This window comes from Lepisosteus platostomus, chromosome 2, assembly GCF_059453375.1.
Source record: "Lepisosteus platostomus isolate fLepPlt1 chromosome 2, fLepPlt1.hap1, whole genome shotgun sequence".
Taxonomy (NCBI): domain Eukaryota; kingdom Metazoa; phylum Chordata; class Actinopteri; order Semionotiformes; family Lepisosteidae; genus Lepisosteus; species Lepisosteus platostomus.
Genome location: NC_142612.1, coordinates 17,284,692 through 17,312,437, shown reverse-complemented (window position 1 = coordinate 17,312,437; position 27,746 = coordinate 17,284,692). Strand labels below are relative to the sequence as shown.

The following is a 27,746-nucleotide window of genomic DNA, read 5'->3' as shown; positions in this document are numbered from 1 at the left end:
TGAACTTGGTTGTCGTCATCCCTGCCGAAGCTTCGTTACAAACTCCATTATTAAAATAATTTAGCTCCATTCTATTTTCAGCCTTTGGTTTCAGAAATGCCACTGCTGAGTGTGGTAGAACACTTCTCAGTCTTGTCTTAAACCCGTTTTTATAAATAGTCGCTCATTGTTTAATCAAACGTAACAGCAGTATAAAGACATACCCACCCTCCCAATGACCACATCTTGCCTCCATGATCCAGTTGCTTGAATTCAGTCGTCTTAAACTCGATGTCCAGCTTCACCATGAACATATTCTTCAAGTTATTTCCCCTAAATTACTGTAGTTTATTCATCCTGAGGAAACGAAAATGCACAGAGATCAAGAAACTCATTTACTGAACATGTTAAAGACAAGACAACCACAGTTCCACCGCTTGAATGCTCTGGCATCAATACATTTAAAACTGACAATCTTTCAACAAGGGCTGAGACAGAACACATTAATAAAGGTTCTCTGAGCAACTTAAAAATAATGCTATAAAAAAGATTCAAGTTTCCCAAGGGCCAGACCTGGGAAATCAACATCCTCACCCAATTCCACCCTTTTCTCTGTCTATAGGTATTAACAAAATTCATAAGAAGCATTGAAAGTTTGTCTTGCGGTATTAACTGAGAGAAACCAAGTCTGTTTACTTTTCTCCGGCAAGAATTTGAAGACTGGAAAGAGAATCTGGATGCAAGAAAAGACTCACATGAGTAAATTTAAAAACAAATCTCTCCATTACTTGCATTATTTATTTTGTAAGTGTGGAAGAAGTCACAGCACATTAACACCAATTAAGGTGTATCCCCTACAGTTTTACAAGAAGTTTAAGAGTCCAAGTACAACTCTGCTCACCCTCTACTATTACCATGAATTAGTGTTTAGCAGTGACAATTGCATACAGTATGCTTTAGAACTGCTATATACAGTACTAGATACTTCCACACATTGCACCACACAATGACTATTTCATTAATGTTATCTCCACCTTTCAATTATATCTGAAAGGTCAAGAATAATCCCAGGTCAAGTTTCTATACAATGGTACAAACCTATCATGAAAAAAACATTTCATCACTTCACCATAACCATTTTTCTACTCTATTCATTGTTCCAAAAAGGTGGACATGATAGAGATAATAACAGAGCAGATAAATCTAATTAAAATTTAAAAAATCATAACCCCCAAATTGTAAAGATTTTGCCAAGAATATGCCTGAGCAGTTGGTACTGTATAGTTAGAGGCACAAGTTATTTGATCTATGGAACAGCTTTGGCAGTAATAATTCAGGAACACCGTGTTAGATAAATGTTTATTAACAACCACTACACCACACACAACAGACAATGAACACTACATATAGACTTTCAAATAAGGTGTCCCAGAGGCCTAATGTCCTAAAAGACCAGAAAATCCCCCAGATTCTTACCAAGAACTACTACCCAACGGAACAAGTAGTAGGTTTATTCCATGCTGAAAAGAGAAGAGAGAAAACATTTCAGCTGTGAAGCCTTCTTCAGGTATACAATGCCTACAAAAGCAAAAATAAGAAAACACTACCTTCAACACTAAACAGGTGACCCAATGGCACAGAGAAGTGCAATAAATTCTGAAGAGTATATTTATCCAATTAGAAATCTACAAATCAGTTTTAAGTGAAGCATGTTTATTCTACAAAAAGGGCCAATCTATCAAAGAGTAAAGATCCCAAAAGCTATTACAATATCATGGATGAGTTATGTCAAAGAGAAACCATGTTAGAACTTGTCTATCTTGTAGTGTCACAGGGGTTGTGGACACTACCTTGGGCATGGTCAGGCTCCCATTCGCCACATTCACACACCTTCTTAGCCTTAGGGTTCCTTTCCTTCTTCTTTACACACACCCTCATCAGGGAAACAGGATACATGACTCCACATTCCAGTACTTCTGGGCCCTTTTGCCTTCCGAGTCTCAAACTCACTAAGTTTTATCCCGTTGTTCTCATTGCAAGGAACCTCCTGCTTCTACTCCATTAGGTCACTGTCTCGCACACAACCAGTGCCTCAGACTCCCAAGTCCACCTCCAGCCCTGACATCACCAGGTTGGGTCACACAAACACACACTACCTATTGTACATCACCGAGTCTTTTGCACTACACATTGTGCCAAGACCCAGCACACACTCACAACCTCTCCACCATCTCACTCTTACCCCCCCTAGGTTGTGAACTCACACCTGCCTGCACACCTCACCCCTGCACTACACCATGCAGATGCCAGCATACCTCACCCTGTTCCCAGCCACCACTGCACTATCTCCCCGAGGGCTGTAGCTAGGTAGACCCCTCTCATTTCCCCAATACCCATGTGTTGCCAGGGGGAGGGTTCCTCTACCACACAACCCACTCTGGTCCACACACACTAACTCACTAATCAGCTCGCAAGTTACTCATACAGCGGACACCGACAGCCCTGCTCTCACGCCCTAACGGTATGCTGTCCCTTTAAATCTTCCAGTGATCTCATAAAGCTCCGTTTCTTCCATCTGTCTTCTCCCAGACTGACATTTTTATTCTATTCCTCACAGGCTACCCCTCCCACAATCCCCTCTGGGATTGTTGTTGTTCTTCTCCACCCCCTCACGGGGTTTACTGCAGCGGCTAATCAAGTCTTTGTTCACTCAAACATGGCAAGACGCTCTTCCAACATCACCCTGTCGAGTTACTAGCATGCTTCAGCCCATCACCCATCACCCAACTGAAGCCCTGCTCTTTCCCTCCTCCAGGGAATATTCAGTCTAGTTTGAAAGTACTCCTACACCTGCTGTTCATTCCCCCTTTTCACGTCAGATGTGGTTTCCATGGCAACGCGTCTCCCTTAGTCTGGGGCTTTGCCCCCCCACACCAGACACTCCCTGCATCGCACCTCAATCTAGAGGAACATGTAAAGCAATTGTGATGAAGATAATTAATCTAAATTGCTTGGCTTTAGTACATTATTTCTGAACATGTGTTTTAAAATTTAAAAGACTAGATATTTATAATCTGTGACTTGTTTCAGCTGGCGCAGAATACTGTGGCAAACGGGTTTCATGCAGGAATAACCAAAACAATGTTTTTAGGGAGCATTCTTTTCTGAGCTCAAATATGTAACTTCATTTGGAGCTTGATGTGGAATTCAAGTTGGCAGCTCTCAAATTTGTGACATTCACTATTTAACCTGTAAAATATTACAATCACAATAACAGCATAAATTGAATATTCCATGTCAACTGTGGGCAAGTATGCTGGTGTCAATGCATTTTACCAATTGGGGGAAGTGTTTTGACCATGTAGGTCATGTAGATACTGTATATGCACACATACTGTACTGTACTGTACTGTATGTAAAGCACATGCTCTTCTTTCTTTTGTGTAACTGCAGTCAGAAAATCTCTGGACGAAGCTGTCAAATCTTATGATTCTGATTTCCGTGGCTGGAGCTGCCAGGCTTCATTGACTACAGTGTGTTTGAGAAGCTTATATGTAACCAGATTAAAGAACTGGAGAGTCCAGCAGAGGAGAAGATGGAAAATATCAAAGGTAACATACAATACAGACATACCTGTATGAGAAAAACACCACACTCAAGCAAGAGATTAAAAAATATATATATAATGGAAGATAGTGTCAATAGATGCTGTATGTTTATTTTTTCAAATTGTAAACTCTTGTATTACAATCATAACAGCTTTTGATACTTGCAATCCTGCAAGTTTCCAAGTTCCCATTTTGATTAATTTCGCACTCAGAAATTGTTTTGCCATTTGTGGACTGTCTTAGTGACCTAAGAAAAAACTCTAGACCTTTGTAAAGAGATCCATCCATAAATTTTCTAATCACCTTATCCAATTCAGTGTCACAAGGGAGCCAGAGCCTATCCCATCAAACAATGGTTGCAAGGCAGGATTGTGGATGAAACGCCAGTCCATTGCAGGGAACATACTGTATTTTCACAAACAGACAGACACACGTACACCAGGACCACTTTTCTTTGAAAAGTTAATTAACCTAAACAGGATGTCTTCGGACTGTGAGAGGAAACTGAAGCACCCTAAGAAAACCCATACAAACACAGGGAGAACATACAAACTCTACACAGATAGCTCCCCAGAAACTGGGTGCAGGGCCCAAGCACTACAAGATAGTAATACTAACCACTGCTAAACAGAGTTGCTCTCTTTTTAAAATGTGTTTTAAATTAAATATATTTGTGTTGTTGTTGTTGTTGTTGTTGTTGTTGTTGTTGTTGTTGTTGTTGTTGTTGTTGTTGTTGTTGTTGTTGTTGTTGTTTTCCAGACATGGTAAAAGAGAGATTTACAGATGTGGCCTCTGATTGTTTGCAACAATATCCTACTCTAATACTCCTGGCCAGGGTAAGTTTCATGTTATAAATCTGCCTCACGTGTTGTTGGATGAAAGCAAGTATACACCCAAAGATTTCAATCCAGAAGCTTTCTTAATAGGATGTTTCTAAACAAGAAAGCCAGAAACAAAGGTTTAAAAACCTGTCAAGGAGACTGTAGGTGGGCTGTTGTCTCCAGTAGATCCTCCAGGAGCCATAAGAAGGTGCAGTAACCTGTGCAAATATGTGTTCTGTATTTAATTACTCCTCACATGTATGCACAGCTGAAGCAACAAGCCTGTTAGAATTTACTTTAAACTGTGGTAGTGCTATAAAATGAAATATGTGTAAAACCCTACATTCAAATAACTGTCTAGAAATCCATCCACTGCCTAAAGAAAAGAAACCAGGAAAGTAGGACTCTCTAAGTGATGGTTTACTGAAGGCATAAACTACTGTAAAATACAGATGAGCTTTTCACTGTTGTCTGTGTGTAATAATCCAGATTCAAGGTCACTCCATTTTAAAAGACTTTTCCTGCCCCCATGAACTGAGCTCCACATTGCCTGATATTTTTCATCCTAATTAAAAAAAAATACTTGATCACGGAAAAAAAGCATTTGATCAGGGATCACACATAGGATAAAGGCTGCATGAAAGATAAGGTCAGGATGGTTCATGGCTCATGGTAAATGACAAACCAGAAAAGCTAAGCTCACTGTGTACAGCATATGATGTACACTCAGGATGAAATCTTCCTTAGTATAAGGGAAAATAATGCAGTTGAAGAAAACAGATTGAAGAAGATAGAGTCAAAGACTAATTGAATTAGACAGAGTTTACAGCAAGAAATTTAGGAATATAGCACAAGTAGGAACCATACCAGGGTAGAAACTTCCCTGTGAGCAGCATAGGAAAAAGTAAAGGTTAAATCCATGCTGAAGAGGTCTCCACAGTTCAAACAGCTCAAACATAGCTCACCAAAAAGAAGTTAAATGAGAAAAAATCAGATTGTACTGAGTATACCACTCACTTAAAATGAACATTTTTCATTGAAAAGGAGTATTCCAGATCTCCTCTGTGATCCTGAAGAATCAAGAGCATCAGGGAGGTCAATTCTGGTCAGGAATCCTCAGCCTGTACTGCAACAGTTAAGCTAATGGTTTTGCTGGTGCCTGTTCACTGTGCGAATGAGATAGGATGCACTTGTCTTCCTCATCCCAGCCACGAATGTGGGACTGATAAAGTGAAGTGGATGTCCCAACAGTACACACTGCAGTGTGTCATTGTCATTTCTCTCATGTAGATACAGGTCTTTCAGAGGTGAGCTGAATGTTTTTTTTTTACAAAACATTAACATCAAAAAGGTTGTGGACACTTAATTAATCTCTTATGAGGGCTTAACTGAAACATTCTGTCAAGTTTTTAGTGGAATTAAAGGTGGTAGTTGTGTGATAAAATACCTGAAAACAATAATGAACACTTAGAAATAGGAGATGATGAGATTCTGCACAATAGATAATGCTATTTCTAATGCTGATATTTAAGCTACAGTATTTGTCTTTGGTAACTGCTGTGTAAGATATTGAATCAATCTTTAATGCAAGTAATTACAGTAGATCTACTTTAATTACAGTAAAATGAACCTGTTAAAGACCATGGTTAAAGGTTTACTGGCAGTTTTTAGGAGGTTCTATCAATGAGAAAATGAAGAAATATTTTAGGTAAATTAATGTGTATATCCTGTACACTGTGAAGCTCAGGAGGTGTGTAATGTTACAAAACAGAGAAGAACAGATCTTTCTTAAAACAAATGTGCATTGAACTGAAAGGGGCACTTTGTCAAAAGGTCCTTTCTGCAGAATAACTGGTAGGTTTAAAATTAAAAATGTCACTTGACATCTACAGTAGATCACAGCAATCTGGGAGCTGTCTTTTAATTTTGTGCTCCTGTTGTGTACATGTGTGCTGGTTACTCATGGGACCCTCTTATAAGAACATAGCTGTATTGACCAGAACACCCTCACCAGTGGGCTCCGGCTTTTCCAGCACTCTCCACATCAGGGGACAGGACAGTCAAAACTGGTCCTGTGTTTGCATTTGGCTTCTAACCTAATTACTAGCTGTTGCATTTATTTTAACTTTCAGGAAACCAAAATGAACAACCCACTTTCATCTGTCATCATTTAGAAGCATTGACATCATTGCTATGACATCTACTTGAAGAAATCAGCAGTCCATTACTATAGATTTCTTCTCTAGAGCAATGGTTCACAAATGTAGTGAAGCAGAACAATGTGGGATGAGGAAAGGAAAGACCACAGTACAACTAACGCCTTGTACGGTGCAGAGGTAGTGAGACCGTCGCGGTTCCGTGCAGGTTCTTGGCCTCGCCGTTCCGCCCCGCGGGTTCGTCCCGCAATACCCGGGTGCAAACCCAGGTCTTTGGCGTAACGCAACAGGGGCGGCTGAGGTCCCTGCTACGCGCAGGGAGGGCGATGACTTCACCGAGCCCAGACTAGCTCCGCTACAGTAGCTACTGTAATCAGATTACAGAAGGTAATCTGTTCTCTTAACCCTGTGTGAGGATGTGGAGTTTTCTCCTCGCCAGAATCCAATGTTTTGAATGAAGTACAAACATAAGGAAACATACTGTACTGTGATCTCCCCCTGTTCACCACTAGAAGGCCCCTAACACCACCAAGACAGCCCTCTGATGTATTCTCGTGTCCTAACTACCGCGTGAGAATGTACAGTATATCAGCACCACCTGGGTTCCTAATTAGAAGCCCTATATTACATTCTCACGCGATTCCTCTGGGTTCGCCCTAGACTTACGGCACTGGCTGGAAAGTTATGAGAAACCCTTATATCGCTAAAGACCCTTTAGAGAAAGTTCTATTATTGTTTAGAACCCTGCTGCTCGTCCTAGCTCATGGGATTTGATTTAATTTGAGTGACTACGTACAGTACCAGCTCTCTACCTCATCTCGAGATGTTGACCCTCCTGCCCGTGAAAAGGCAGAGTGGTAAACCCACACTGTTACAATACACAACAAATACACAAATCCAGGGGTTTAACTTTGTTGTTGTTGTTGTTGTTGTTGTTCTTTATTTCAAGTGAGGGTTGTGCAGTACAGCAGAGTAGGTGTCCTATGGTTAACCCCCATAACCCCAGCCAGTCAGTAGTTTTGAACCTTCAGCCCCACTTTGGTAAAGCTCTGTGAAATGGGGATGGAGAGAGCCCAAGGCAAGAGAATGGCAAGGACAGGGATCAGCTGGGAAAGTCTTCGGCAGAGAAGAGAGGTAGCGGTGTGGTCGTGAGGTCTGGTGAACCAAGGGGCTGAGGAAGTGTGGCAAAGCCTCTGGGGTATCTCGTCTGCCAACAGGCCGTAGGGTCGGTCATGCTCTCTGCTAGCCCGTGTGTTTCCTGGGGTACTGCTCCTCCACTGGCCTCCTGGTGCTGCACTCTAGTCTTCACATTTCAGCAGATCTACAGATATTTTGTGGGGTGGTGGCTTTATTCTTCCGAGAGCCAGCAGCTGGGGGCTTTCGTACTCAAAATACTCCGGCCCCACGAAGACCCTCACTTTGTCAGCCCCACACATGGCCCCATCAATGTGCTTGTATGGTAGAGTCCATTCCTTAACCACAGTGCGAGGTGTTGCAGTCAGGTCCACATCTAGCATCTTGCTCCCTGCAAGCAAAGGTTAGAGGTAGAAACAGTCCAATGAGTTTCAGAAGGTGAACCATCCTGAAACCTGCTATCCTATCTTACAGTACCTCACTGTGAAAAAAATCAATTTATTATCTGTGTTCACTACGTCCCTCTAGAGGCTGATATTCAGTTTACAATTATGTTTCCACTGCACTTTCAAAAGTTTGGTGCTTGTGTGTTTTTCCTTTGTTTTGGGGTGGGAGGTGTTGCAGAAGCTAGTATCTTGCATTTTCTGTTGCTGAACAGTGTTTATGAGCAATGTGCAGTTCAGAAATCAAAAGCCCCTGAGCCTGTGTAACAGTTAAACACTGTCTCCCTCTAGTGTACAGAGCCTTTTACATGCAGTTAGTGAGAGTTGTTGGATCAAGACCTACTGTACAACGGAATATCTGCAGGAGAATAGTGAAAAATTATGTCACCAATTTAATTAAGGGGGATCTTTTAAAAGTAGCCAGAAGGTCCAGGCCCAGTTAGTTTTCTTCACCACTCTTGATCAATAATTTCTAAAACTTTCAAACACTTGTAAATTATGGATCAATCAAGAGTTTTGACCTAAATGTATTTAATTTAAAGGTGATTTTGTTCTGCAAAATATTTCATTTGATCAGAAATGACTTTAGATGATTAAAACTGTTATTGGCTTGTCCCGATACCTTTTCACATCAATGTCTCCTAGCCTATGGTGAATGTAATAGAAAACAAAGATGTTTTTTTGTTATTTTGTATTTCTGTGGAGCATTTTCTTTAAGTGTGAGAGCTAACATTGTCATGATACAATAAGAAAGCCTTCTATTTTCTTATCAAAACAATTGCATGTGATCTCCTTCCTCAGTTGTGTCAGTGCTTTCAGAGAACAACCAATGTACTGAAAGTGATCTGAAATGTTCAGGGTCCAAAATGCAATGGGAGACCATTAATTCACAGTACAACGCATTCATGTTGATGGTTGTTGGTATTTTCACTAAATATTAAACCTTGGGTTTGGGGCAGTTTGGGGAAGCAGTTTTGAGCTCACCTTGAATGATGTGCACCACATGTTCCTTTGCACAAACAAAAGCAGCATCCACTTCTCCCTCCACCCCCAATTCTTCCTTCAAAGTTTTGGGGTACCCCTCTACAAGAGTATAATGCTGGCCGGTCTTGTAAATGTAAACTTTCCCGTCCTGCAAAACAGAGTTCAGAAACCAAGGTCTGTATCTTCAGAATGTTACAGCACCTGTGGAAAAATTCATACCGCCAGCTTCCCACATAAAGCAACCTAACATGGATGACTACGACTTTCCACCCTGAGTCATCACTTCTATACTGTAAAACAAAAATATCAATCATAAGATGATCCACAATAAAAACTTGGAAACTAAAATAAATGTTAGACAAAATACAGTCTGAAACTGTGCATTTCACTCATTAACCATCATGTAAAAATAATGTATGTTCAGCATCATGTAAATGTATTTCCTTTCTGGTAAATAGTAGAATTATTTTAGAATTTTAAGACTCGAATTTAAGATTAGAATTTTTTAAGACATACAATTCCAATTAGGTCTCTAGTTTCCATCTGAAATTATCACTGTGCCACATTGCTAGTTGTGCTGTATGTACAGTTTAAACACTGTAGACTATCCTAAATGCAAACGAAGTCACCTAGAATATGCTCACCTCCAAACTCCAGCTTGTTTACCATGAAACGTTTAAAAGCATGGCCTCAAAACGTCCCCTTAAAATTTTCCAGGAACACTTGCAAGCTCCCGAGTTATGTGTATAATTTCTACCACCTCATAGTAACTCCCGTACTCAATCCTAACGTGAACCCTTGCCCTGAACTTTAAAAACACAGTTTTAGACTGCCGATGCTCCTGGAGAACTATTTTTAAGTTAATAATGAATATGTTGAAATCTTCTATGCACAAACACATTAGTGTAGTGGCTGATGCGGTCTGAAACCTCTCTTGCCTCCCTTTACCTTAATAATGTAGAGTTTGTGATCCCAGGAAAACACAGCATCCACATCGCTGTGCACCTCTTTCCAGGCGCTGTCAATGGGCCAGGCGTGCCAGCCGTCACGGGCGGTATCAAGGCGCAGGAAATAAGCTCCTAGAAGAGGCAATACAGGCAGGTTAGGAAGAGAAGATCCAGGAAATCAGAGCCAGTTCTGCAAAAGTATTAAAAGATTCCAAGTACACCTGCCTCTTTCACCCCCTGGGCGGGTAAACTGTCTCAAGCATCAGCCACTCAGTGAGAAAAGAAAGTGTTTACTGTGGTTTTCTGTTTATCGCGGTGTGACCTTAAACACGCAGCTCGAGGTCTTTGTAATGTTTTCTATTCAATACCATTTTAGCCGAGGCCTAGCCAAAAGACCACTCACATTTTTATAAAACAAAACAAACTTCAAAACAGCAATTTGTGTTTAAAATATGCAATATTCTTTTTTTTTTCATTTACGGCATTCTAGCATGATGCCATTCAGTGAGAGATGACTTCTATCTATCTACAGATCTATCTATCTATCAAGGTACAGAGCACTCTGCCTATTGAACACTGTGCTACACGAAACATGTCACCTCCTGCTTAAATCAAGTCCTTTTTGGTCCCTATCCCTGGGACACAAACCTTAACATGAAAATCTGTTGCTCTCTAAAATGACTGTGGTGCTTGGCCAAGAATGGCCTCCCCTTTACCATATTCGTGCTGCTGAAGAGGCAGGCCTCCTGATGTGTACACACTCTACATGCTCATACGGCTACTGGGGATCCTGCTTTACAAATCACCCTTTCATTCCACATGGAGACCCCACACAGTTCTCACAGGGTATCTCCATGAAGCTTGTGCAATTCGCTGAAACAAAGGGAATGGAGTGGAGAACAGTGCTCATCTGTTAGAAAACATACGTGAAGGTCTTTCCTGAGCTTCTCAAAAACCACACCAGGAGAAAGCACATGAGCACAGAAGGACTAGGCCTGAATCTCCCACCTCGGAAGGCGTAGGATCTTCCCTCGTCATCAGAAGTGAATTCGTCGAAGGGCAGTTTGCTGCAGCGTTCAATGTGGTCCCTCTTAGAGTCATTCTTTCCATGGCCTGCAGTCCAGACAATAGAGCACCATGAAGCCTGACATGCAAACATTCATCAGCATGTGGTACTGAGGAAGGTTAAGGTTTCTGAAGTGCACTGCCAAACTTAAATGCAAAATCACATATTAGGAAATAACTTAATTCAACATTAATTGAAGTTTAAACTGCTGAAGACAGTTGGCCTGTGGCTGACCCTGGACAGGAGATATTGCTTAGTGTATTAAAAGCACTGGAATATTAGTCATATCGTTAATGCCTTATATAATGTATACTGTACGTCTTATAAAGCTTAATTCTGAAGCAATCCAATGGGCACTACTCTAACTAGATAAAGCATCCAGGTTTTGTCAAATATCTGTCTTTCCCTTTTTGTGCTTACCGAAGCCAGGGCATCGCATGAAGTAATTCCGGGCATCCTTGGGATAATCTCCTTTTACCTCTCCAGTCACAGGGTTGAATTTTGTGAAGCTGTGGCCGTGGAAGCAGTAGTAGCGCTCCAGCCAGCGGAAGGCGGCTGTGCAGTTGCCCAAGTGGGGCCAGTTTTTCTCCTTGACAGCGTGGGTCTTCAGGTCATGGTGATACACATGTGATCCTGGAAGGTGGAGAAGAGACAATAACAACCGATGACTGACATTCCAGCTTTCCAGCTCAGAGTCCTGTACAGTGGAGCTTCTGTAAAGGGAATATTGAGAATATAACAATCTTTCAAGATGTTACGTTATATAGTCTTTACAGTGTAGTCTTAGCCAGTTAATGCACATACACACTTTAATTCCATAGTGGCTAAGATAAGTCTTGAAGGCTTCAGTGTCTCCTGGTACCTCTTCCACAATACTTTGGATGTGGGAGAGAATTAAGATTTGCTTCACCAGTTGAGTTCAGAGGTAAATTTAGGGGAGACCAGAATGTTTAAGCCTGAAGGACAATTTAACCAGGACAACAGGATAAAAACACCCCTCCCTTTTCAAAAAGATCCTTTAATAACCCTGTGTAAATGCCTTGCTGTGTGAATGGTTAGGGTGAGAATTAAGGTCTCCATGCCATTTATAAATAAGAATTTGTCAAGCGACCTACCTGGTTAAATAAAGGTTTCAGGTTTTAAAGACTTTCACTCAAAGAGATACCTTTGTGCCTACCTCTGAGGACCTCATTAGAGAGTTGAGTAGGACATGGCGCTGCATGTATTTTACCTCACCATGGCTTTCCAGCTTGAGTAATGTTTTGCTTTGCTATGATTTCATTGTAAGATACTACACTGTTTTACATTGCTTTAGTGCATGCACAAAGTTAAATCTAACGAGAGGCTTATGGCAGTGCCTTAGCTAAAAATCTTAGTGTAGGTTTAGAAATATATTGTTAATACCGCCTGATGTTTAACAGCTCCAGGTTTGAATTGTTGCTAATCGCCTGTCCTAACTTGCAGGGCATAATAATGTAACCTCTTATGAAAACCCAGGCATCAGTACTTTGCTTTATTTGTAATTACTAAGCTACATTCACTTGCCACCTCTGAGACCCTGATCCCATCGTTTTGTAATCTGTATACAACACTGCAATCTGGATGCTAAATGTTTTTAGATTCTTTTCCCAACCCCTTTGTCCTGGTTTGCCACCCACATTGATACTGTATGTCTTTGATATGACAGGCTTGCTGCCACTTTTATATTTTTTATCGTTTTTTTTAGGCCACCTTTGGCCTTTGTCTGTATCCCAAAGCTGTAAATACAAAACATTGATTTGGAGCATCCTGCTTGTACCTTTGAAGAAGAGCACAGAGTTTGTTTGGCATTCCCCCTTGGGGCACTCCACAGCTGCATCCAGGTCATCGGGAATTCCAGGGAATTCATCATGAATATCTTTTGGGAAGCCAGCTTCCAGAGTATGGTTATAGTAACTGTAGACCTTGTCATTCTACAGGAGAAGTGAGAAAAAACAACAATTTCAGTGATGGCAAAATATTACAATAAACCTTTGAAAGAATTAATTGAAAGGCATAATTGTCACGATCGCTAACCCCTCCTCTTAAGGGCGCTCCAGCCCTTCCTTGTTCTGCCCCATTGTCTGCACCTGGTCCCTAATCCCGCTCCCCCTTAAAAGCCAGACGCGGACCTTACTCCTGGTTCCTCATTGATTTCCACATCATAAGAGCCCGGGGTCTTGCTGCGTCTGGCTCCATTATGCTTTTAACTTTCTGTTCCTAGTTCCTAGTTCCTGGTTCCCCTCGCCGGTTCCGACCTGGTTCCTGTCCCCCCCCCCACTGGATGGATCGCCTGGCTATGGACTTCAGCCCTTGTTTCTGATTTCCAGTTTGGATTTCCTACATGGATTGTTCGCCTGGATTCACTCCCCCTGGACACCAGCACTGCATGGACACGCCCCCCTGTCTCCAGACCCTCTCCCGCATGACTTTTTCCCTCGTGTATCTTCACTATTCTGGATCGTGTCGTCCGCATAGGGCCCGAAAGGAACTGCTACGTGACAATAATCGTAAAACAGTAGTTCCGATAGACTCAATTCCCAAGCGTCTCTGTAAAACACCTCATGTTACAGAATTTTAATTTTAACTCACAGATCTTATGTGGTTCTTTAATCTATATTATATAATTTCATTGTTTTGTACATAATAATTTCGGGACAAATAGGAAAAACATTAGGCAACATTTAAAAAATGTTTCTTTCCTTAATATTCATGCAAAACATGTTCAGACACTTTTGTGTGGCAAGAGATTCACTTGTCCCTGTAAGGTCTGTATTAAAATATTGACTTATCCCATTTTTTACACAGCGAGAAACTGACACTGCCGTCTGTCAGAGTATAAATCTAGATATGCAAGAAAGAGATAAGTCTATGTTTTGGCTTCTTGTTTCTATCCTGTGTGAGTAAAAGCTCCATACCAGGAAGAAGAAAATGTGGTCATGGTCTTCAGGGTCCTCTTCATCATGCATCCTGAAAGCAGCATCGATATGGTCAAGGTGATGATGGTCATCTAACTCATGGAAGGACTCATTGAGGAACTGGGCTTTGCCAGTGAATCCCTTCCACAAGTGGTCACCTGAGGGAGCAAAGCCCAAAGGGTCAGTATTAACTGGTAGTGCATACTTACTCACACCACAGACCTTAGAGCACTGATAACATGCTCTGATCCTTGTAGAATCACATCCATGTGATTTGTGGGGAAATTATACTCTCAACGCTTTACAGCCGGGACACTTAGAACTTAAACAGCACGACAAAGCTGCGGCTGTCCTGGACTTGACAACTGTTTAGGGCAGGGAGACTGGGTCGCTGAAGCTTAGTCAATACATGGCACTCACCTACTATGACTAGGGAAACATATTATTGTGCCTTTTTCTTTGTCCTTCAGATGAGTCATGGAACAAAATTTAAATTCTGTTATAACTAACAATTGTTAAAGTACTGTACAGTTTTCCCTCTCATCTCTGTAAATTAGTGTGCATAACAGGAGCAAAGTGACTACATGTCGGTGGCAACCGAATGATTGAATCACCTTTGAAGAAGAAAGTGTTTCCTTTCTCGTCCGGGGTGATGGCATCAAACTCTATCCCTGCACAGCGATCTGGATGCTTGTGGTGGTCATCATGGGGCGGCCCATGGTGGTCATCATGGGGAGGACCATGGTGGCCATCGTGGTGGGCACCCTGGTGAACTCCTGGCTTTCCTGGATGGTGATCCTCGTGGTGATCTGAGGAAATTGAATTTTTTTATTGATATAAATTTATTTAGGCAACACCTTCATCTCAATTCAAAACAAACCACGAACTGTACAAAATTAGCAGTACCAAAATATGTCATATCAAAGTTATGATCAAAAGGCAATTTAGGCAGAATCTAAATTCAACAATGACAGTTACTTATCTTAGACATGTCAGAGCCTTTTCAAGAAAGGTATTTTAAAAAAAAAATTGCCCACCAGTCAGCACAATGAGGACATAGCCAGCATGTTATTCATAATGCACATCACAGTTTCATCCAAGTTCAGATTATTAGACAAGCAACCTTCTTTTTACAACCTCTTTGTAAACATTTACTGTAATGATTTGCAAAAAAAGAAACAATGGACCAGTGTATTATGAAAAAAAAAACAGTTTTGAACTTGTAATGAATGAAGGAAGATGTCAGTGCTGTTCTGTTGTGTGAACTAGAGGCTTAAACACCATCAGGATGTACTAACCTGAAAAGACACCATCTGCTCCCCCATAGAATGGCCTGTGCAGAAAGAAAATAATCGTATTATGTAGTGAGTTTGATACTATGCACCCTGAGTTTTTTTTTTGTGATACAGCAACAGAGATACTGAAAACAGTTCTCATTACACAAATTACTCAAGAGGGTTCTGCAGCAGGGCTTTCCTATTCGGAACCTAGATTCAACCATGACAGAAGAGGATCCCCAAGAGAGAGTCTTCCAACTGGATCAATCATGACATTATTCACTGTTATCTACCTGTAGACCCTTGCCTCCCCTTCGCACAATATTCACTCTGAGTACTCTCTTACCTTTATTGCTAAAACTGATACATGGTTTGCATAATTGCACATTTGTGATCCATACTCGTTTCTCTTTTTAGAAATGTATTCTCAGAAATATTGAATCTGCCTATACATTTGAGACGAATGAGAAGTCTAAAATACTGAAGAGAACGTTGTTGTAGATTCACAGTGCCCATGTGCCACAACGATACGGGACAAAATGAGGTTCTGCAAGGGAATCTTCACTTTGTATCCTAGCAAATCTGCAGAGGGGCTGTAGTAAAGTAACAAGTAATAGGTTTATTCCATGCTGAAAAAAAGAAGAAAGAGAACACAACGTTTCGGCTGTGGAGCCTTCTTCAGGTGTGTAAATTAGTAAATTCGTGTAAATTGTAAATGTAAATTAAATGTGCATCTGAAGAAGGCTCCACGGCTGAAACGTTGTGTTCTCTTTCTTCTTTTTTTCAGCATGGAATAAACCTATTACTTGTTCCTTTGCAGCCTACGCATGCTGACGCAGCTACCCACCTGTAGTAAAGTAATACTTACGGTGGCGCAGCCAGGGAGGAGGCCAGGGCCAAGCACAGACACAGTGCCTGGAACAGGAGTCTCATGATGTGCAGGGCTCTGGGAGCTGCTGGAGCTAGAGAGCAGATCTCAGGAGAAGGTGCAGTGACTGCGCAGAAGTGAGTTTTTATAGTGAGCACTGGGGTGGAGGGGGGGGGGGGGTGTCTGTGAGAGTTTGTACAGAGGGTGATTTCACAAACCTGGCATAGCACTAAAACAAACACCCTCCCTTCTTTTAGTTTACACAAAAAGGGGCTTCATCATGAACTCTGGAGGGGTAAAACAATGTTCAAGGTAATGGACTACCAATGGCATGGACACAAGCTCAACACAATCTGATTTAGATTTGTTCATCAGGGAGCCTTTGTCTCTCCTTTTTTTGAGATAAGCAGGTCATCGTCTCGGCAGGCGCCCTTTTCACAATGGCTGAAGAGCCTGCAACGCTCCACCGAAACCTGGGTCCTTAATGTCTTTGTAAGATGAGACTTTCTGAAAGGGTTCTGTTTGCTGGTACCGGTAATGAGAAGGTTGTGAGTTCAAATCCAGGAAGGGCACTGCTGCTGTACCCCTGAGCAAGGTGCATCATCTTGATTGCTTCAGAGACATGCCAGGCCTTGTAAACAGGTTTCAAAAGTATGTCACTTTGGGAAAAAATAACTATTTAATAACGGTTCAGGTGGGGAGCAGCATCAGCATGCGTAGGCTGCAAAGGAACAAGTAATAGGTTTATTCCATGCTGAAAAAAAGAAGAAAGAAAACACAAAGTTTCGGCCGTGGAGCCTTCTTCAGGTGTGCTGTCTCCGAGTGTTACTCTGGGTGGTATCAGAGCCAAAAGAAAAGGTATTAAATTTCAGGCGAAATCCTTTAGGGATGATATTATGTTGACGACATCTGTAAAGGAAGGTGGTTAGAAAGCCTGGTCTTGGAACAGATAGCTGTGAAGAGACTGTGAAGAATGCTGGTTTAGTGAGAGAAGCAGGCAAGTGGCCCAGGGAGGAAGAAAAGGTCTGACGAAGAGATCTAGAAAAAGATTTGGAGGAAGACATAGTGGGTCGCAGCAGGTGTAGGCTGTAGTAGTTCAGGTGGGTAGCTGCATCAGCATGCGTAGGCTGCAAAGGAACAAGTAATAGGTTTATTCCATGCTGAAAAAAAGAAGAAAGAAAACACAACGTTTCGGCTGTGGAGCCAAAATTTTAATAACAGTCTTATTTATGTGAGTAAAGCAAATTGAAAAGGTGGCATGGTGGGGTAGTAGCTAGGATTGCTGCCTTGCAGTGCTGGATCCCTGGGTTCAATTCCTAGGGCACTATCTGCGTGGAGTTTCCTCTGGGCCCTCCGGTTTCCTTCCATAGTCCAAAGACATTTGTAGGTTAATTGGCTTCTGGGCCCTGATGTAAGAGTATGTTTATCTGCAATGGACTGGCATCTCCAGGGCGTATCCTGCCTTGTACCCTTAGCTTGCTGGGTCAGGCTCCTGCTCCCCCACAACCCTGTATTAGATAAAGAACTTATAAAATAGATGGATGGATAAAGCAGATTGAAAGGGAGAGAAGTGTTCCACTCAAGAAAAAGGTGAGGTTCATTTGGCAGTTATGATAGTAAGATGTATTGTCTGTGTTTAGGAGCCGGTTAGGAAGCTATCGTGTTTCCTACGAAATCCTGAGTTAGTAGCCGTGCTACCAGATGGATAAGGCCAAGAATTATAAGGCTTCTTTTTTTTTTAATAGTTTCTTCTGAAGGGTCAAGGGGGCACACCAAATTGCCGCACCATGTACCCAAATACCAAAAACTTCACAAAACAGACGACAACGTAAAGAGTGTCATTGACGTCAGCTTCACTTTTAAAAAGTCAGTGTTAATGCAAAAGTATATGAAAACAAAAATAACAAGTGTATCACTTCATGAACACTAACATGGAATAAGTGTACTGCAAGCAAGCCTGCTTGTCCTACAGTAGAAGCCACTTTTCCACTTTTCTCGAGTGCTGAAGGCAGGTCCCTAGGACCCAGAGGTTATGGGTTCCAATACAGTTTATGCTCTTTTTCTACAGGCACTGGATGCCTGTCAGAGTGAAATACAAACAGAAAGTGCAATTCAGGCCACAAGAAGCTACTGAAACAAAGGGGAAATAGAAACTTCCACATGTTGTGAGAAAATTATCGAGTGGTCCCACTTCTTCACTGATACCTACTAATGGTATAACCTTTGCAGCAGAAAGGGGCAGCTGTGGTCACCCTTAGCCACAGGGCAAGTGTTATTCTCCAACATCTGGGCAGGGTAGTGTGCTTGCACATTATATATGTAGTAATAATAATAATAATAATAATAATAATAATAATAATAATAATAATGTAAAATATACATGTATTTTTAACATTTTTAGCTTTATATGTACCTATTTTTTCAAGTTGATTTTTATTTCAGATTTAGAAGTGCTAAATGAGTTGGCCAGTCAATTCCCATTTGTTTCACTGGTTGTGAAAGATAGGTCTAAATATTAATCAAGTGACCACATACCTCTGTGCATTAACATTCACCTCCATTGGCCAGATTTCATAAAATTTTGCAACAGCTGCAAATGTGTTCTTTCATAGGTATTGTTAACCTTCCGTGTACATTTCCACCAAAGTTTACACTGCACAGTTCATACATAGGAATGCACTCAAGTGCATTGTGTCCAGGAATAAAGTTCAAAAACAAAAGTTGAAACAGGGAGCTGAAATAATTGGTCATGACTATACAGGTAAGCTTTTACAGATTCTCGTTTTTAAAGAAAGCTGACATCATACTTTTTTTTTAACTGATCTTACTGTGAATTCAGATTTTTTTTCATGTTTTGATGCTTTTGTTGCTTTAAATGGTCATATATTGAGGATAATTTTATGTTATTATATTTTTCACCTTTTTAACACTTCTATTTTTTGCTTTATTTTGGATGGATTTTCATTGAGTTGCTGTCAGAAAGGCAGGCGTTTTAATAATAATAATAATAATAATAATAATAATAATAATAGTAATAATAATAATAATAATAATAAGTGCAGAGCAGTGGTTAGCACTGCTGCTTCCCAACACTGCGGCCTTTGGCTCAATTCTGGACCTGTTCTGCCTGTGCTAAGGTTTGATAGTGATACTGTAGATGTCACAGACTTGCAACAACTGCCTATCTACTACTCTGTACCTCATTGTCAGTCCTTAGTAGTCCTGCACTATTTTAATATAGATTTATATCCAAAAAAACAAGGATTCTGTGCTTGTCTTCAGGGCTGGATTTTGGTGTTTGTAGGCCTTAGGCACTTTCACTCTGAAATGTACAAAAAAAGGGCTAAATGCCAATTGAATCACGTCGATTGACATGATGCACTTTAAACTATTCTAATGCTAAACCACTTGATTGATGGAGCGAGTCAAGTGACCATCACTTCGATACTTCTAGTTTCTAGAACAGCCGCTAGGTAGCGGATGTTTTTGATTTGGAGCGCTTAAGAGTCGTTCGCGAGCATGTGGTTTCAGCTCGTTTTTCATTAGTCACTAGTGTTTCCCTCCTTCACAGGCCCTAAGCATTTCGTAGGCCCTAGACACTGTGCCTTCAGTGCCTACTGGGAAATCCTGCACTGCCTGTCTTTGTACGCAGATAATGTAAACTTTCCTGTAAATAAGTCCCTAAATAATTGTGTTTAGCACCATCTGCTGGAAAGACTTTGAAATCCCGTGCAGCTGGATCACAACTGCATTCTTCTAAGTCTTCAGCAAAAATATTGCACAGCTTCATTACAGGTACTGTACATTTCAGGCTCAAGTGTGAAGGAAGCTCCAAGTGTGTATACATTGTTATAATGTTATATATATTATATTGTTGTGCACAAATGTATAGAGTCGGGATCGGCCCATAGGCAAACTAGGCGACTGCCTAGGGCCCCTCAATGTGCAACATCATACAGTATGGGAACGGATTCGGGTTCTTGGGCCTGTGCCTTCACCGCATGGGCGCGAACCCGGGTCTCCGGCATCGCTCAAAAGATGTCTTGCCGGCTGAACTAAAGAAGACAGTCATTATCCCAGGCAGCCAACATCCTTGTTACGCGCAGGGGCTTCTTCGTTACAATATTTGTAATTTGCACCTTCAAATGTGAGTGAGAAATTCTGCATCTGCTGTAGCACAGAAAAGAAGAGCGGGATAAACGATCTCAAACCAAAGACGCGTCGAATCAAGTCATTGTAATAATGCACAATATACGTAATAATGCAATTTGTATTTCATTTGGTTTTCTGTCATATCCACGTACTGTAACTAGCAAACGGTAGTCATGTCACATTTTCAAGCTAGAGACGTACTGTAGATTTACTTGAGGAATTTTTACTAGAAGTTAACAGATTCACGTTTTCTGCAATTGTACACATGCCGGCGCTGCCCGGCCAAACAGAAGGGGGAAAGCAAATATACAGTACAAAAAAGATTGTTCATAAATTAAACATAATCTACATTAAACTACGTTGTTTTCCTTGTAGTTCTTCTTGTATTTTATTAAACGGGGGGTTTGTGAACTCAACCTGTAACCCTTCGTATTACCCTCCCAGTGACAGCGGCAGGAACAGAGAGGAGCTTTTCAGAGCTCAAGTTGATTATAACTTCGGAAATACAGGTAAGCTGATTTATAGAACGTTCTTTCTTTTATAAAACTCCCCACCCTTGTTATTGAGAGCACTTGTTTTGATTTCCTTAACTTTGGAAGTAACCTGTTCATCATTATTTGTTGTTATTTATGTTCCTTTTTGTTACTTTCAATGTTAAAATACATCTTTGTAAAATGTGTGCCTAGTGTTCTTGTTTATATGTTATGTGTTCCTCAAAGCTGGCTAGTAAAGTTTTATGGTTATATCATTCATTTATTTAATTGTTGTAAATGGTAAAATAAGGTTGTGTTGGGAGCTGACAGTAGTATGCACAAATCTTGATCTGGAGGGGCCACTTTTCAAGATCTTGCCTAGGGCCCCCAAAAAGCTAGGGCCAGCCGTGAGTGGAATCATCAAAATCATTGAACGGTTTACTCTTCACATAACATAAACATATGTTTATGTTTGCCTTAACATAACTTTATTAATAGTGTTTATCATGTTTGCTTGTAATGTTAAAGAGTAAAAGACAATACAGTGTGGACCAGCACACTGATGATTGAACTAGAATAAATGAACTAAACAAAACTCGTTGCATCTCTTTGTGTGGGTTAGGACTTGTTTGCATGAAGTAATTTACAGGACCTCTGAAAACTATATAACTTTAATGAACTTCATCTCTCTCCATATCGTTATTTTCTTTAGCATTAAAATCCAGTGAAAAACTTTCACATCCAGGAGAGAGTGAATATGGTTTATGACAGGTACTGCATGCAGACGTTTCATGTTATATTACTGTAAATACACTGAGTGCTTTCAATTTAGAATTATTGTCTTCTTACTGCCAGCTACCTGTGTTACCTGTGTTGTGTAAAAATGCCAAGTACTGTAACTGGAATTATGAGAATGGCAGTGATTAATTATTAATTACTTTGCATTTTTTAAACCTCAAGTGAAAATGATTTCCTTGCATACAGTATATAGTACAGTATGTGCACCTCTATTGTTGATCTCGATTAAAAACCACAAAATTTCACTCCCGGACAGATGTGAAGCTGACAATTCCTTTTCAATTGAAAGCTTTCTATAGATGACGCACAAGAGAGCCCATTTTCAGCTGGAAAGAGACGGTTTATAGGAAATAATAAAGTAAAAACAGTCAAAAACACTGGACTTCACAAGACCCTACAGTACAGAAGACCCTGTGACTAGTTACTGATGAATTATAAAAACTGATCCGTTGAAAGTCACTAACACTGTAGATCAGCAAAGAACTTCACAGGAAAGAACATGCTGAGCTGCAGGGGATCTGGCAGAAGACCAGTTTCAGGAGGTAAATCTCTGCCAGCCCTCAGTTCCTGTGTGTCCCAGATGAGACCCCAGCACATAGACCTTCCATGCAACATTTTCTTTTCTGTAAACAGCATGGCAAAAAAGGCTGATTAATGCACATTTTCAGTTCCCAGCAGTGTCTCATGAGAAGGCTTTAACCTTGTGAAGATTTGTTTTCACAATGCCAGAATGTTTTTTCTTTTTTCCATTGTGCTTCTGTACTCTGTGAAAACAGACACTCTGAAAACAGAAAAAAAAACACACCAGGAAACATAAGGCACCAGATTTATTTTTATTTTTTTTCACAAGAATCCAGTCACAGAAGATAAGTAAAATGTATAAAGTAAAAGTGGTGACTGTGTATTAAACATACAAAATCGGCAATGTCCCCGTTTTTGCCCCCATCATACTGTATATTCTCTGTCTGCAATTTGTTCTTAACTTTAAACACTCATCATGGCTACATACAAGAACAAACCCATACTCTGTATAATTCTGATATTATATTCAATCCAAGGCCAGCTTTGAGAACACTGCAACTGTTGGCATCGATCAATTAAGCATTTTCTGAATCCTGGGTTTGAGGAATTCCAGCAAAATGTGTTTACTCAATCCAAGCAAATCAAAATCATTGCACAATTGCTACAGTAACTTCAGTTTTAATATCCTTTTTTAACTCTGGATCCTTTATTAATAAGTGATTGTACAGAACATACAGTGTATCTTTAAAAAGTCTTTACTCACAATTTAAGAAAAAAGTAAATGTCTAGAAAATCAGAAAACCATGCAAGATGTACACTAATGTTCTGCCAGGACAATATTCCTTTTGTTCCTATATTTGCTTATTAGTCTCATTATCAGGCTCAAATCTTTTCTTAATTGGTAATCCTGGTGAATCATATGAGAAATAAAAATAGGAATATTAAGCTACTATTAATATAATTATTTAGTATTAGAGATCAGCACTAGTGTTTTGTTGCAATTTATGTTATATTACAAACTGAGTAATCAATAAAATAATATTTTAACATTTAAATATATTCTTTTAATAATATTTATGTGAACACCAGAATTATTTAGAAGGGCTATGGAAAATCTGTATCATTTGATCTGTGTAGCAAGCAGCAATCTACACTGTCTGATATATTTTTTAAATTGAACAGTAGCTCACATCTGGGAGGCAGACAGACAAAATGTCTCCTTAAAAGACTCCTTATTCTCCGGTATGGTGTAAACTCATTTAAACCTGTTTTTCATATGTCTTATATTCAAACTTTCCCCAAAAATGTTGACTAACACCTGCAAAGGAAAAACTACAATAACATGTCCTTTTACTTTATAACATAAAACTCCTTTATTCTTTATAGATTATTTTTAGCAAATACTGCCTTGGTAAGATTTGACACTTAATGGACTTTTCCAATTACCTTCTAGAAATTTTGAGCAATTATTCAAAATGTAAGAAAGCCAATGGCATTACAGATTTCAAAACATTTATTCTATCTCAACGAATCAACATGGCAACTTTCAGATTAAATCATACATTAAGAACCCTGGTCTCACCAAGTTGACCAAAAAAATGTGGAAAGTAGCATGCATACATGAAACTTAACAGAAAAATAAAAGGATGGTCAAAGTAGGAGTGAGCATCCTGCCTTGCACTGAAGCAGACATGTCAATGACTTTACAGCTTACAGCTTTTTTATACAATGTGTCTTTCAGTCCTGAAAACAGAATTATATGTTTCAAACCAATCTCTGCAAAGAAAAAAAATATATAGATGTTTGACTATGATTGGAATATAACATTGAGGGTAAACTGTTTAATTTACAATTTGACTTTTTTCATTTATTTTATCACTTTAGTAAATTATACTTTAACCTCACTGAAAAAAATGAGGATAAAACAGAACCAAAATGAACTAAGTAAATTTTATGTGTATTTATTTAAGCACTGAATTGGAACATGGGTTCCATTTTGCTAGTGTTACTCATTAAATTCATAATTTCATCTGTTTCTTTAAAAGGGATATAACATTTAGATGTAAGCATTTGGATTGACTGCAGTAAAAAAGGCTGTCCTGATTTCCATGGAACCCTTTGGAAGTAAGAGGCAGCTGGGTTCACTTTGGCAAGGAAAGATTTGGACTCTGAGCCCTGAACTTAAACATGTAGGCCAAGGCACACAATTTGATAAGAGGACTTGTTGCTACTACAGTATTGCACCATGCTTGTACCTGATAAAAATCCCAAATGAACAAAACCCCATTCTTGGAAAAAAGTAGTTGCTGCTTATACACATTTTTTTAAAAGATGTACAGCTTGTACTTCAGCCCCAGAAAATGTAGAAAAAACATATTGTTTACTTGAAAATGTCCAAAACAAGTGAAAACAATTCCTTCAGTTTTTCAATAAATGCTTCTTTGTACTGAATAGGTGAGGAGAAGGTAACAGTCAGCTGTCTTGAACTTGAGTACATCTACAGCCATGTCTGACGATGACACATCTTCCCCTGTGGTGCACTTCAAAGCCGTTTTTCCGCTGGATTTCAGTGGTGAAGGTACTGAATGTTATTCACAGTTGGCTGGACATTTTCAAGTGTGCTGAGAGACTTCAGGTATGGATAAAACACAACTCAGCATGGACACCTTATGTAAGGGGATTCACTGAGAATCCAGAAGTAATCACTTTCCTGAACACAGGCGCTGGTTTGTCATGACTGAAAACTTACAACAGCACATTCCAGCACATCCGAGCCTCAGTCACATGTCCTACTGAAATTGGAGCAAAACCACATGGGCTCCAGGGAATTCTGGGAACTGGAAAGCCATTCATCTTCCACATCAACAGATACCTCACATGATACCACAGGCTTGGTCCTCACACAAGAACAACCGGCACTGAAAAAGTCATAGCTTATGCCAGTCATGTCCTCACTGTCACAGATAGCAACTGGTCCACCTTTGACCAAGAGTGGTGGGCAATAGTATGGTCAGTCAGACTTTTCTCATATTATTTAATGGGTAGTGCTTTTGTTATTGTTACTGACTACCATCCCTTACTGTGCTCGAAGAAATTGCCTATTGAGCATAACCTGACAGGACAGAGGACACGCTGGGCTTTAGAGCTTGATGTGTATGATTGGGTCATCAAACACAGAGATGGTAGGAGTCATGGAATTGCTGATGCTCTGTCGAAATGTTAACCTGACAGTCTCACCATCGTTAGTATTGACTGTAATGAGCAAACTATAACTAACTACAATGAATTCTCCAAAGTAAAGTACACTAAACCGCTACATACAGTAACCGACCGTAAATGTCATCTCAGTTCTTGACTTGTCACAGGCACTGTCATTTGACTTGTTCCAGTGTCAAAAGGATGATGTTACACTATGCACAGTGCAAAATTGGTTAGTACAAGCAAGGAGACCACCAGTTTGGGCAGTGAAAAAAAGTTCTACTGCTCTTACAGTGTTCTGGCAACAGTTTTACAAATTGCATTTAGAGAATAACCTGATTTACTGCTGTTAACGTAACCAACCTACGTCCTACAGCTCCTACAAGGAAACCAGACAGTTAGCCACCTTGGTTACAGAAAGACACTTCTTCAAGCTCAAGAGCAGTTTTACTGGCCTTTTATGGCTAGGGACATTGGAAACTATTGTCACCACCATGTAGCATGTCAATCCAGGAGCTATGTCAATAACCAGTATTCGTGCTCCTCTTCAGAAGCCAGTTGACATCTACCATTCCATGAAGTGGCTGCAGATATACAGTAAAAGAATACCCTAAATCACCAGCGGGTACAGGTACAGGACTCTTTTACTAAGTACCTGTATTCCAAGAAAAAACAGTGTGCTGTCACAGTTGCTCACTTTATTTTTGAGCAATACATAAGTGAGCATGGAGTTCCAGAATATACTGTACATGAATCAAGGATGACCATTTGAGGCAGATTCAGTAAAAGAACTGTGCTCTAAGTTAGGAGTAACAAAAACCAGAACATCCTCCTATCATCCAGCAGGTAATGGGTTAATCAATAGATTTAACCAGTTCCCAAAGGACCAGCTGGCCAAATGTCTATATCAACAACATCAGGCTTGGGGTATGTTGTCACGCTCCATTAAGCTTGTCTACAATACAAGCGTACTCGCCAGCACCAGGTATAAGCCATTCTATCTGGCGTATGGTTGTCAGACTTGTTTGCTAGTTCATTTACTGTTTTCTCCTCCAACTGGACTATCATCTGCATCTCCAGAAACACCAGCCAAATGTGCTGCATCCATTTGTTGTAAACTTCAGCTCATTTATAAGTTAAGCCAGAAACACCCAAAAGCTGCACATTTAATACAAAAGACCCAGTATGAAAAAAGAAAGTAAAGCACCTACCACTTGGGGGAGTTAATTGGGTTGAATGATCCAGCTCATTCTCAGTGTGAAGTGGTGCCACATTGGAAAGGGCTGTATTGTATCGTACACTTACTGTAATACTGTACATCCTGCTGATGGAGATGGGGTTCTGTATGTCATTAGATAGAAAGATCCCCCTGATGGACCTACCCAAGTAGTTTTAAAACCATTTAAACAACTGTTTAAAAGCCTGACACCTACTTACAGTACCAACAAACAGAATGTCTCCCTCCAACTAAACCTGCCCCAATTCAACTGACCGACAGGGTACCACCCCAGAGTGAAAACCGAGATGTTCAGGTACTGTACCTGTTGCTACCCCTGAGTTGCCTTCAATCATCTTTTCTAGAGTGAAACAGTGCCGCTTTGCTACCAGACATATGAATAATGGACAATCCTTTGTACAATCTGATCAACAGTCTGAGCTTCCAAGGAAATTAGACCAAAGTGCAACCCAGGTAGCATCTCAAAAGGACAATATCTTCTGCTCCCCTGAGAACTCAAGACTGCCTGGTCGCAGGCTGGTTGAATTGCCTGTCCATTTCAGGTTGATAGATGATTATATTAAATGAATTTGAAATGAAAACAAAGAATTTCAGTGGTTTCCTGTTAATTGAATAGCAACAACATGTTCTTTTTCAGCAAGAAAACGTAGCCTGGATAAGGTTGTCCAGAGCCATGTTTGGTTTGTTTATTCTCTATTTGAAAATGTTATCTGTTCTCTTTACAGTGAAAGTAGCTTAATGATACATACTTGTGGTTTATTGAGAGTGGCTGAAATAATAAAAGTAACTGACAGTCAATGTTGTTGATAAGGTGAACACAAGAATATTCTGAAAAGCATCAAGCCATGAAAATGGCTAAAAACTGATATGGTGATATCTGTGCTCATCCGAATGATGTCTTGGGTCTTCGTAAAGTTAAATTTACTGTAATAAGTCATCACCTAGTTTACTTTTCTACTAACTGTATGCCAAAGACATGGTGCTGCGAATGTGGAACAGCTGTTAGGAAATGCATGAGGCCAGGACTTCATCATCATCTGGCTATCCTGCCTTGTTTTTTCCTTCATTACTCCTTCCTGTTCTCCTTCTAAAATGAAAATCTTGAAATCATTTCCTTTTGTGTAATGAGGCCATTGTTAAGTACAGA

General features: G+C 40.2%; 1 protein-coding gene and 1 long non-coding RNA gene across 2 annotated transcripts; one reads left to right on the top strand and one right to left on the bottom strand.

Annotated features, from left to right (window-relative positions):
* Positions 1 to 7,474: 7,474 nt before the first annotated feature.
* On the bottom strand, positions 7,475 to 16,362 carry hpxa (hemopexin a). The gene is made up of 10 exons (XM_088601535.1): positions 16,220 to 16,362; positions 15,373 to 15,407; positions 14,689 to 14,883; positions 14,075 to 14,232; positions 12,937 to 13,090; positions 11,559 to 11,771; positions 11,081 to 11,185; positions 10,074 to 10,204; positions 9,126 to 9,273; positions 7,475 to 8,089 (listed from the first exon to the last, which is right to left on the bottom strand). Exons 1-10 carry the CDS (start codon positions 16,282 to 16,284, stop codon positions 7,863 to 7,865), a joined length of 1,431 nt encoding a protein of 476 aa, XP_088457661.1. The 5' UTR covers positions 16,285 to 16,362; the 3' UTR covers positions 7,475 to 7,862.
* A 2,486-nt stretch (positions 16,363 to 18,848) lies between these two features.
* On the top strand, positions 18,849 to 27,685 carry LOC148676064 (uncharacterized). Its single transcript, XR_015925740.1, has 4 exons — positions 18,849 to 18,980; positions 20,747 to 20,880; positions 21,557 to 21,615; positions 24,619 to 27,685. It is a non-coding gene; the product is annotated as an uncharacterized LOC148676064 (long non-coding RNA).
* The last annotated feature ends 61 nt before the right edge of the window (positions 27,686 to 27,746 follow it).

What these genes read in the sequence shown, in the direction of transcription:
- hpxa (XM_088601535.1), bottom strand. Translation starts at nt 16,284, where the DNA reads ATGAGACTCCTGTTCCAGGCACTGTGTCTGTGCTTGGCCCTGGCCTCC. An exon ending in TCCTCCCTGGCTGCGCCACC is followed by an intron (nt 15,408 to 16,219) that starts GTAAGTATTACT and finishes CTTTCTGCACAG; the next exon opens with GCCATTCTATGGGGGAGCAG. An exon ending in TGTGGTGCACATCATTCAAG is followed by an intron (nt 8,090 to 9,125) that starts GTGAGCTCAAAA and finishes CTTTGCTTGCAG; the next exon opens with GGAGCAAGATGCTAGATGTG.